Consider the following 12,681-nt stretch of genomic DNA (forward strand, 5'->3'; position numbering starts at 1 on the left):
TTTTTGTATATAATATAAATATTTAAAAAAAATTCCTTATTCTCATGATTAAATGTTTGTATAGAAATTTTCGAAAATATTCCGATTTATAAATTTCTTGATCTTCTTTAATTAAACACTTGTTTTTTATACAGTGACATCATCTCCTTTTCAACTCAAGTTATGAATTCAAATCATCTAAACAACATTAGACACAGGAATTGTGCAGTGTAAACAGACTCATTTCACACTTCTTTCCTGGACCAGAGACGGGTTAAAAAAAAGCTCATAAAAAAGCAACCACAGATCTTGAAAGGTGAAGTTATTGAGCTTTCAGAACCATTGAGCAAAAAATCGTATCTGTTCCTTACTACATAACAAATTTTCAGATTACTTTTATTGGTATTTTGGTACAATTTTACTTATTTTTTGGTTGAGTAAAATTAGATTAGTTTCTTCAATCCTTCACCATGTTGGTTCTACTGCAAATACAGAGAAGGATAAATATGTTTTGGAAACTAGAGAATGAGTTCTTTCAGTTTGGTACTGATTATTATTACAAATTTACATGCCTTTTTGTCTTATTCCTGAAAACACGGTATGACATTTTTTAAAGAAATTCAAAAGAAAGCTGGATTACAAATTTCAATACAATCAAGGAACAAAGTAGAACAAAGGAATACAATTTTCTACAAAATCTGCAAGCAATATGTCTTCCTTAAAGAGATAAAATGATGAAAGGGTTGATCGGCACCCCAGCGTGGGTTCGGTGTTCATGGAGCACCGGACCCATGCATTTTTCTGATAGATAAAGGTATTGGAGCCGGTGCTCCTTTACACCATACTCTTAAAGGAGGCCTCCCTCTCAAAGATTTACAAAAGATTACAGTATTTTGTATTTTTCAACTTTTTATGTAGTTTTAATATTTTTTTAGTGATTTAAAATTATTTATAATTTTTACTAGTTTGAATTTTTGTGAAAAAAAAACATTAACAAGGAAAGCCAATGTTCAACAGGATCAAATTGTTATTTTTTTTCGTTAATTTTTTCTCGAGAAACTCTTGGATATCCATTTTAGGTATTAATGTCAGGTTACTGTTAAAACCAAAATCAAAATATAAGATCCTGTAAAACAAAGTTAAAATGTTACTTAAGTTATAAGCTGAAGGGTTTTGTTCTGAGATGTTGGATGGGTCAATCTGCTGAACAATTCAGAGATGATTTCAGGAATGTACCAGATTACCAGATTAAGTTCTTAGTTGAAGCATTTTTTAAAGTGTTCTTTATCAACAAAATTTAAACAAAAAGTTGTGTCAGAAATTTAAATCAACTAATAAAGAGATCCCCGGCTTCGTATTTAGATAGCTCTTTAGTTGAGTTGAGTTGATAAACTTCGTGGTTTGAATGAAAAATCCAATCGTTCCAATGAAAAACTTCATGATTTTAAGGAGAAGCTCCATGGTTAAGATGATAAACTTCATGGTTTGAATGAAAAATCCAATGGTTCCAATAAAAAACTTCATGATTTTAAGGAGAAGCTCCATGGTTAAGATGATAAACTTCATGGTTTGAATGAAAAATCCAATGGTTCCAATAAAAAACTTCATGATTTTAAGGAGAAGCTCCATGGTTAAAATGATAAACTTCATGGTTTGAAAGAAAAACTCCATGGTTCCAAAGAAAAACTTCATGATTTTAGGGAGAAGCTCCAGGGTTTAGATGATAAACTTCATGGTTTGAATGAAGAACTCCATGGTTAAATGAAAAACTCCGTGATTAAGGGACAAATTCTATGGTTTACATGAAAATCTTGGTTTTATTGAAAATAACAAGGTTTAGATGAAAAACTCCGTGGCTAAATGAAAATCTGAATAGTTTACATGAAAATCTCCTTGGTTTTATTGAAAATTAACACGGTTTAGATGAAAAACTCCGTGGCTAAATGAAAAACTTAATAGTTTAAATGAAAACCTCCTTGATTTTAGTGAAAAATAACAAGATTTAGATGAAAAACTCCGTGGTTAAATGAAAAACTTAATAGTTTACATGAAAACCTCCATGATTTTAGTGGAAAATAACAAGGTTTAGATGAAAAACTCCGTGGTTAAATGAAAATCTCAATAGTTTACATGAAAACCTCCATGATTTTAGTGATAAATAACATGGTTTAGATGGAAAAAATCGTGGTTAAATGAAAAACTTAATAGTTTACATGAAAACCTCCATGATTTTAGTGATAAATAACAAGGTTTAGATGAAAAACATCGTGGTTAAACGAAAAACTCAATGGTTTAAATGAAAACCTCCATGATTTTAGTGATAAATAACATGATTTAGATGGAAAACATCGTGGTTGAATGAAAAATTCAATGGTTTAAATGAAAACCTACATGATTTTAGTGATAAATAACACGGTTTAGATATAAAACTCCATGGTATAAATGAAAAATTGCATGGTTAAATGAAAAACTCAATGGTTAAAATGAAAAACTCCATGCTTTGAAAGACAAACTCTAAGTTTGGTTGAAAACCTGCATGGTTTAAATGATAAACACCATGGTTTGAATGAAATGCTTAATGTTTTGACTAAAAACTCCATAATTAATCTAAAAACTCCTTGATTAACCTAAAAACTACATGGTTTAACGAAAAACTTTCTGGTTAAAATGAAAATGTTCAATGGTTTAAATAAAAAATGCCATGTTTCAGATGATAAACTCTAAGGTTTAAGTGATAAATTCAGGGATAGATGAAAATATCTCGATAGTTAAGGAGATAAATTCAAATGTTAAGCTGATATAAACCCTATAGTTCAGGTTAGGTTAGGATATTAAACTCAAGGTTCAGGCAATAAAGTACAGTGTTTAGATTAAAAACTCTATGGTTTAAATGACTATCACCATGGTTTAGATGAACTCTAAGGTTTAGATTATAATCTCCTTGGTTCAATTGGTTAAATTTTCATAGTTTGGCTGAAAACTTCATTGTTCAAGTGCAAAACTCTAAGGTTTAGATAATAATGAAAAGCTCCATGGTTCATGGGATAAACTCTAAGGTTTAGATAATAATGAAAAGCTCCATGGTTCATGGGATAAACTCTAAGGTTTAGATAATAATGAAAAGCTCCATGGTTCATGGGATAAACTCTAAGGTTTAGATAATAATGAAAAGCTCCATGGTTCANCCCATCGTTCACCCCTGATTATAGCAGATTTTTCGATATAACTTCTAAATCGTAAATATTGACATTTTTTTGGCTTTAAGTTTTTAATTTCTACCATCACCTGGGGTCAAGGTCATGTAAGTTGCCACACAAAGAACATGGTTTATCACATGATAATTAAGAAATGTCCTACTTAAAATAAGAAACAAAAACAGGCAAGTTAAGCATTTCAGGATTTTTAAGAAAAAGGTCATAAAAGAAATTAAGGTAAAGAGACAGTGTTAGGAATAGGAACACAAAAGTTATACTAGGCAAGTTATAAGATAGGAGTAAAAATTAAAGAACAAGGAAAGTAATTTGTAAAACATGATCTACTGATCAGGAAATGAAGGTACAGCCTACAGGTTTGTTTCAAAAAAAAGGAAACATACATGTGCGCAAATAAACATCATTCATACTGTATATGAATTAGGAACAATATTCAATAATAGGAACAAAAAGAAAGTTAAGAACAAAAAAATTACTAGTAAAGTTACATGCATGTAAACTAGGAATAATATCATAAGACAAGTCTTCCCTGTCAACTTTCTATTTTCAGAGTTTTTGTTCAATTTTTCAAAATTTTTGTTCTTATTTTACGATTTTTTATAGCTAACTAACCCTGGCTGAAATCCTGGGTCTGCCCCTGTCCGGATGGATCAAGAATCCAGATTAAATCTTAAGTAAACACTGAACAGTTAGGATTAGGAACCATTGGGCCCTACCATGTAAAAAATCATGATTTAGTATTCAATGCTGAAAAGTAAATATATTTCAAATACATCAAATACATAGAGAATAAATAACATTTTTCATATTTAATATTTTCAGGGTATATATTTTTATAAAAAAAAAACCGCAATCTGACTTATTTAATTTCCACAAGTTGAGGTATAACTTTTTTCATTCAAAGGGAGTGATCCCGACAACTAAATGGAGTTATGTAAAATAAATGTTGTTGAAATACCACTGTTTTATTTCTATCCGATGTATCTGTTAAACAATTTAATTTTTGTTTCGAGTATCGTTAATCTTAATCTCTTGATCTTGATAACCAAAGTGGACACTTTCAAATTAGGGGATAAATGCTTGATCCCTAAATTAAAGATATTCCTGCAAAGTTAGACCACCACGGAATATCGAATTTAATTATATGAATTCGAGCTTGATCGATGGTGATCCTTGCTAAGTTACAAAATATCTGATAACAGATAAATCTACGGATTAAAACAAAAAAGTTTTGACCTAAGAACAAACAGAAACATCAGATAGAAATAAAAATTTAATAAATTCAATTTTTTGTCTATAAAGAAAGAAATTCATAAGCTTCCATTTCAGTAGATCCTCTTTCATTTTTTATAACCAATTCCTTTTATAAATATTCTTAGAAAAAAATAAATAGAAAATATGACACTTGGTGTAGAATGGTAAAAATAAAACAATAACATTAAAAATATAAAAACTTAATGCGGTGGTTAAACGAAAATATTGAAAGAAAAAGATAACAATTAATAAATAAAACCCAAGTTAAAGATTACATCATTTTTTTGGTTTGTGGGTCTATTCAGACCAAACTCATTACTCTCGATCCATGCATTTAAAAATTATCAAATCCTTTGAACAAAAAAGGCAAAATGGAAGAACAAAACTAAATTTTTTTGCGGTGATTTTTAAGTATACTTACAATCTTAATGAAAATAAATTCTAAAACAAATTTAAAATACAAGAATTGGAAGATAAAATTCCTGAAGCAAATATTATATTGGTAACTACAGGGGGGACTGATTGATGATACCTTGACTAATGTTGTTTCTCATGTTCAATGCATAATCTTGATTTATCAAATATCAAGATCAAAGATTAGATCGCTTGACATTTCGAAGTTTTTACATCTTTTCTTTGTTCTACGTTTAGTTTTAACCTTGACATTTTTTCCGGTTTCGCTCTGTATAACAACGGTCTCCTCGAAGGATGACGCGAGTCCGCTGTCCTCGTGAGCCTCCTCCATCCACCTGGAGTCGAGACTGGAGGATGTATGGAGGTTTGAATGTTCCAGGGGCTCCATAGAGTCTCCTTCACTCATTCTTCTCTCCACTGCTCTTCTCTTCTTCTCTGCTTTTTTCTTGTTCTTGGCAGTTTTCGCAACTATAGTGGAGTTTATCCTAAACATTAGAACAATAAACTAATTATAATTTTTCAGTGCTTAGGATCTGGATTTATTTTTTTCAGGGCGGATTTAAGATCAGGCCGATCTTCATCAAATTATTAAGGATTCTTAAAATTTACTTTTCTTTTATTTATGAATAATTTTTTTTATTTTTTTGCTTATTGTTATGCTGAGCCTTTTTAGAGATAAATGATTTTAGTTGCTCTGGGGAAAAAGACGAATTGAAAATTCAACTTTTTTTCTTCATCCTATTGGATACTTAAATCACCCCCCTCCCCCCTAAAAAAATCATTACTTTCTCCTGAGTCAGAGAATGAACTGTTAACATTTGATTTTTGCTCCGCACAAACCTACCTTACATATGGGTAAAAAAAAACTATAATTGTAAGAATGATTTCCCCCTGGATGAAAATGTCTCTGAATTGGGGGAAAAGATGCAAATTTTCGAGTAAATATTAAAACCTAAATTTTCATCCCCCCCCCCCCCCCCCCCCCCCCCCCAAGGGGAAATCTAATAACAAAAACCTCTAAATAATAAAACAAAACTTTCATATATAAATGTTCCGTATAGCCGGCCAAACAGCTGGACCGAATGGGCTGAATTTTTCTGTGGACACTAATGGGTAGCCTTGGGGGTAACATTATCTCTCTCGATTTTTTCCCGGTTTTTTTTCCACGGGCAACGCCGGGCCCTTCTGCTAGTTCAGAAATAAAAATCATTCATTTAATGCAAAGAATTTTGGAAAGAATTTTCTTAATCATAAATAATTACTGAATCAACACACTAAATTATTTTAAAGAATTGCATTTTATTATTTATATTTTACAGCTGCAAGTTGAAGTTAATAGATATCATTAAAGTCTAGCCTCTAAGAAATAATTGTCTACTAACCAAATGTGCATTTAACAACCCATCATAACTATTTCTAATTCAAAATATTAAAGCACGGTCGATGTAAGTGACCTCAATTAAAAGAGATAATGCCTGATTAACAGAGGTACCCTTTAACGTTTTAAACCTTAGTCTCAGGGAAATATTAAAAATGTCCTTAGTCCAACTTTAATGAATTTGAGCCGCGTCTCAAATCCGCAGAAAACCGGTTTTAATTGAGCTTCGACTTAAACCTTGAAAAATTTTATACAATTTTGAGTGGAACCAACCATATTTGATCCCCGGCTTAAATTTTAGCCGCAGCTCAAATTCTTTAAATCCGGCCTCTTGTTATTTTCTCTTCCTTAAACTTGACCATTGGGGTCTCAACAAATATGACTTGCGGACAGCAGAGACAAAGAATGAAAATAATAGAAATATTTTTTTTTACACGATTCTCTCGTGCTTAGGATCCGGATCCGCAAAAATATGCGGATCCAAAGTGCAAAATAGTAACCAAAAACTGCCCAAAAAAAATTCTCTCAAAACCCAAATCCTAACTATTGAAAAAAGAGATTATCAAAATTTCCTGATTTTTCCCAGTGCGGATCCAGGATCCGGATCCGCATTTTAAAAAATGATTCCGAAGCACTGAATTCTCGTATAGATTTATATAGGGTTCCTTATATAAATCGGTAATGCAACTCTTAAAATGAAATGTCGCTAGAATTAGATATTACGTCGACTGTCCCTTTAATGATTTAATGATTAGATAAATGTTTAAAAGGAGCTGTAAGCGTAATTTCAAGTGACCCTCCATGCAAAGATGGCATTGCCCAATACGGTTCTCTTAAAAGCATTGCTTGATCAAGTATAAAGTAAATTTCTATGTTTTTGTTACTTTAAACTGTTCAATTTCATTTGTGGTTTCTTGTTCAGATCAAGCAAAAGAGAAATTCACAGAAATAAGACTTTTTGAGTAAGAAAAATGACATTATTCCACTTTTTGATCAGATTCAGGTTTCAATGATACCGTTGTAATGGGAATTTCAATCTTTGCATGGAGGGTCACTTGGAATTACGCTTACAGTCTTCTTTAAAGGTTATCAATGTAACATTTTCATGTATTTTACCTGTATAATTGCTGATGAACCTTCTCACTAAACCTCACAGTTTTCCTGCGCAGAACTCCCTTCTCCTCCACCAGCTTAGCTCCAGGGGAACCCAAGCGCCGGGCAACCCAGTCCTGGTCTGACGCTGTAGACTCCGAGTAGCAGCGGAACCTAGTTCCAGGAACTAGCTGAACCCGTCTTCGTTTAAGGATACCCCGAGGGGGTAGAGCAGACACTCCTTCACTCTTCCCCGGGTCAGTCTCAGATATAGATTGACGAAAACTGTAAGAATAATTATGTAAAATTTATGATTTAAAAACTTAAAACCTGAAATCTAAACCCACAAATTTATTTTTGATAATTTCCATAAACACTTTGTCAAAAAACTTAACAAAAAATATTGATTATGCAGTATGACCCCGATGATGAATTTAAAACGTTGTTATTAATATTGCGCTGACATAGGTCTGGTCGTATCAGCAAACTTATGTAAAATCAAATCCCTTTGGTAAAATAAGATCTACTGACCCCCCCTCCCCTTTTCGTTTATTTTAATGCTGAAACTTTATTATTAATCATTCAGAGATAAGTAAGTTTTTACTGATCTCTTATTTGTAAACAGTGAAGATTTTATATATATATTTTTAAACAGGATTTGGTTGATACTTTGCTCCTTGGATCCGTGGATCTGCATATTTTCTCGAAGATCCGGATATAAGAAGCAATATGCTGCGGATCCAGATCCTAACCACTGTTAAATATACATATTTCCGTCACTCACGTGTTTTGTTTGACTAAATAGAAATCATAAAAATAGTTGGGTTAGCATACGATATCTTGTAGTGCAAACCATTTCCATGATAAGGAAAGTAATCTAAAAAGTTCCCGGCGTGCTCTTTGTCATAACTTGAGAATTAAAACAATTCTAAAACTCCAAGAAAAACCCTTAAGGCAGTGCTTAGGATCCGTATCAGTTGGATCCGCAAGATTTTAGCTCCAAGGGGTAAAATATCAACCAAAAACCGCAAAAAAAACTTTCTTACTCGTAAACCCAAATCTGAACTTTTGAAAAAAGGGAGATTATAAAAATTTCCTCATTTCTGAATGGTTTAGGTTGAAAATAAGCAAAAAAAAATATAACAAAATATGTGAAAATTATTTTTTGATAAAAAAATTCAGTAAATCTTAAAGAAATGTCCTGGATCCGGAACGGGATTTGGATCCATTTTTTTCCAGTGCGGATCCAGGATCCGGATCCGCATCAAAATTAAATCATGTATCCTAAGCATGGGGGGGAATATGTTTTAATTAAGTATATAGTATTTAAATGAGATTTAACCTAGCAAGGTAGTATAGTCTTCATTTTTTCCGTAAGAGATAAATTTTAAAACTATTTTCATCAAAAATTTACAGTTTCGCTTAGCTTTGCTAGTTATTTGAGGAAATGCATTTTTACCGTAATAACTACAGAAGTACATTTCTTTAAGAGAATGTTTTTTGAGATTTACGGAAAAATTAAAAAATGGGACTTAAACTTAGGTCTTAGGAGGTTCTTTTCAAGCTAGCGTTTCCTAACTTATCTTACGATTTACAACGGTGCCCTCCAGTGCTTAGGATCCGGATCCGTTAGATCCGGAAGATTTTGACTTCCTGGATCCGGATCCGCATATTAAATGAGTCATTTGAAAATAAAACCACAGTCCCCTTATAAGATAGATTTCCCTTTTCAGTCAAATTTTTTTTTAAGTTTTAGAAATCTTTGAAATGTGCAATTAAGGAAAGCCTAAATAGGAATATGTCTATCGCTTTCTCAATTCTACCTGTTCATTTCCTCGTCTTCACTCTCTTCAGTCTTAGCAGCTGTATCATCCAGTCTTATTCTATCCATAGGAGATAAAGAGAAGCTTGAGTCTAAACTCTCTCCGGAGCTTGGTCCTTCATCCATCCTCTTCTCATCCTCATCCTCGTCCTCAACCTTCTCCTCCTTCTTCATCATCTTCTTAGGGTGCTTTTCATGCAGGTATTTAGGCTTCTTAGTTTTACTCAATAAATCCTAAAAGCATATTACATTCGATTTAATTGGTTTAAGCCCTGAACAGACTCGAGTCTTTGCCCCCCCCCCCCTCCCATTTAGTTATCTTCTTGAAATTTCTCTAATTAAATATTGTAATTTTAAGGATTTTTTGTAGTTTCTTTTTAAAGCAATGATTAAAATTTTAAAAACGCCATTAAAAAATCAATAAGTAAAACATCATTATCATGCATCACATGTTATAAAATATTTAAAAAAATATTTTTTGAATATTATGAAAACCTCAAAAGCAACCAAACTATCAAAGTTAGTGGTCGATATTTAAAATGAGCTAGCTTTAAAAAATTGGGCCATGAACATATATTACAGATTTACACGTTAACATTGGGAGGGGGGGGGGGCGGGGCGGTAGGGCTCCCTCCGTCAAAACTTTAGGTTCAGAACCCACCCCTATAAAGACTGGCAAAACCCTACAAATTTAAAATGAAAAATCTACATTTGCAAATGAACAAAAATATTTGTAATATAAATGATTTAACTAAATATTTTCACAAATCATCTATATAGGGATTACTGGATTACTGGAATAGTTTTCGCTGGGAGATCCCTTTTGTGCCATTTTAGCGAGTCAGTTGATCTTTTTTGTTTCTACCGATAGTGCATTAAGTTAAACCAGGGATCTGGGCGCCCCTGACACCTTCACCAAGGATCTTTTGTTCAAGATAGAAAGAATTAACTAAGAATATTAAAAGTTAAACAAATATGTTAAACAGAAAAAAATTTGTTAAAAATAAAAAGAATAAGTGTGCCCCAGATAAAGAGAGGGGAAATATTTAAATACTAGGCTTTCAGGGCGCTTCGCGCCCATTTTCTATTTAAATTGTGAACATGTTCTTTATGTTTACATTTTAAAACAAAGAAGAAATTTTTTTTGCGGATTTAAAAAAAAAATTCGCGGATTTTCAAGATTTTTTTTTTTTACAATATTTAAAACCTTTAAAACACATTTTTTTTATCATTCATAAACCTTCTCTGTGGTCACGTGATTTCCCACAAAAACGATCGGTTCAGCCGTTTTGACGTTTATTGGATACAAACAAACAGACAGACAAAAAGACAAGCCAAATTTTTATTTCTGGAAAAAATGAACAAATCGTAGGAGGTAAGGGGGTGGGGGTATGTAGCCTTACAACTTCGCACCCCCTAAAAAAAGTAATTATCTCCCAATCAATTCTCCCTCAAAAAAGGTAATTTGTAACGGTTTTCGGAGTAGAATATAAAACAATATGTAGCTATAATAAAGGGAAGAAAATAGAGAAAATAAAACTATGGAAGGGAAAATAATCACCTCATCTCTAAGATTAAGTTCTGTCATTCCAGTTTTCTCAAGCACATATTCCTTCTCCTTTATCTCTTCCTGCGCCAACCCTACCCTGAACACACTCAACCCCTTGGAGTAGGGGACCTGGAGAACAATATTGTTATCCCAGCACTCAACCTCGAGATCCTCAAGGTTGAACGAGGTTGAATCCGATGTGCTCTTAAACTCGAGATAAAATGCAAAATAAACTGGAAATTGTCCAGCACCTATACTTGTAAACATCAACTGTACTGCAGGTTTATCCTGTACAGCTGAATACTCTATAGACTGGGGAGACACGTTCTTAGCCTCTAAGGTGAACATTATTACTTTGTCTTGGACAAAGTGAGTAAAATTTGGAAATATATAAGATTTGGTTTGATCTAAAACACTTTTCACGTTAGTCCTGTATTCGTTTATCAACTGCGGGTTTTCTATAGAACCTTCACTATCTTCACAATTCTGTACGGAACCTTGAGAACTAGTTTCCGTACTACTTTCACAAACTGGAGATTTTTTAACCTCCTCCATGGATTCGACACTGTCTCTGTTTCTAAACCCGTGTTCGTCCAACCCTATCCCGCTGTCGTTGGAGCTCAACCTCTCCGCCTTCACCACCTTCACGGGGAGGCTCACGCTCAGAGTCTTCCGAGACTTGTCAAACTTAGCCGTACCTTGATTTTCATCTATAGGGTAGGGTAGGGTCACCAGGAGATAATGTTTAGGTTTAGTTTCTTTCTTTAAACTTAAACTCTGCTCCTGAACATCAAGATCTACTCCTGCAGCGGAGTCGAGGAGGGGTAGCTCAACCTCAACAACAAGCTCCTTGGGCCGACTAGATAGAACTTCATCCTTAGATAGGATGATATGGTCCTGGATATCTGAACAGGATCGGTAACGAATGATATATTTAGGACAGACAACATCTTTTTCACTAGATTCGTCAATCTTTGTCATGGTTTCCATGGCCGACGGTTGAATAGGTTTCCTTATCACAGTTGGACGAAATATTCCTTTAAATTTAAGTTTTGGAAAGACAACTTGAGATCTATCAACATTGACGTTAAACGAGGTTTTTAGCGCATCGAGAGCCGTGGCGTGAACCAACTCCTTTATCCTCCCATCCTTAGAGGCCAGGTACAGGGTGTCAGGGTGAAATATCACATCGAAGACGGTGCACGGAGCGCCCTGATTATCAATATCTTCCCTAGGTTGGGAGAGAGAATAGGGTATAGACCATTTTAAACCAGTTTGTCCCCCTTCATTTCCAACCTCACTGATGGGTTTGTCAACCTGCTTCTCGCTACAGATGTTGACAAAGACCTTCTTTTTGGTGTTAACCTCTACCACCTTCAGAACGTACCCGGGTGTAGGATGTACGAAGGTTACATTAAATCCACGTTCGATCTCTAATTGCGTAATTTCAGCCTCGTAACGTTCCTTGGTTTTTGGATCGTTAAGTTCCCTGGCATAGTCAGCGAGTAGTTTCACAAATGTTTCATCTTTCAGAGCTTTCTGAATCTTAGAAACTTCATTTTCAGTAAAGTCAAAGTTTTCTTGAGTGTTTCTAGAACGTGCGGCCATGATGTTTTGAAAGGCTGAGTGTGGCGGCTGCTCAGTGATGGATGGTCTACAGACCGCTTCAGCTCTTTACTCCTTGTATTCCCCTACCGGTCTGGGTCTGGCTAGCTAGGCCATTTAAGACCGGTTAGGGTCATATTCTGTACCGGACAGGATTAAGTTCCGTACCGGCAAGTTTCTCTTTACAAATAATCGACCAATCCCCTCCAAGTTTTCTGTAACTATGCAGAACACAATTGGTGGATTTCTGAATTGCGTTGTTAAAAAAATATGAGATAATTTTCAAAGTTTCATTTTTAAAAATTTGACCGGCTTGCAGCAACGTCATTTCGTGTACAAAAAAAAACTTTTCACTTCATGGCTAATTTGGCTGTCA

General features: G+C 33.8%; 1 protein-coding gene across 1 annotated transcript; it reads right to left on the minus strand.

The window, feature by feature from the left end:
• Positions 1–4,866: 4,866 nt before the first annotated feature.
• On the minus strand, positions 4,867–12,480 carry LOC111703788 (protein kintoun). The gene is made up of 4 exons (XM_023475837.1): positions 10,713–12,480; positions 9,153–9,385; positions 7,354–7,614; positions 4,867–5,344 (listed from the first exon to the last, which is right to left on the minus strand). Exons 1-4 carry the CDS (start codon positions 12,306–12,308, stop codon positions 5,023–5,025), a joined length of 2,412 nt encoding a protein of 803 aa, XP_023331605.1. The 5' UTR covers positions 12,309–12,480; the 3' UTR covers positions 4,867–5,022.
• Positions 12,481–12,681: the final 201 nt, after the last annotated feature.

The sequence above is a fragment of the Eurytemora carolleeae genome, unplaced genomic scaffold, assembly GCF_000591075.1.
Source record: "Eurytemora carolleeae unplaced genomic scaffold, Eaff_2.0 scaffold114, whole genome shotgun sequence".
Taxonomy (NCBI): Eukaryota; Metazoa; Arthropoda; class Copepoda; order Calanoida; family Temoridae; genus Eurytemora; species Eurytemora carolleeae.

Excerpts from the sequence above, each read along its gene's own strand:
- LOC111703788 (XM_023475837.1), bottom strand. The coding sequence starts at position 12,308 with ATGGCCGCACGTTCTAGAAACACTCAAGAAAACTTTGACTTTACTGAA. Across the intron at positions 7,615-9,152 it reads GAAGACGAGGAAATGAACAG|TTTTCGTCAATCTATATCTG; the intron begins GTAGAATTGAGA and ends TTATTCTTACAG. Across the intron at positions 5,345-7,353 it reads GTTCATCAGCAATTATACAG|GATAAACTCCACTATAGTTG; the intron begins GTAAAATACATG and ends TCTAATGTTTAG.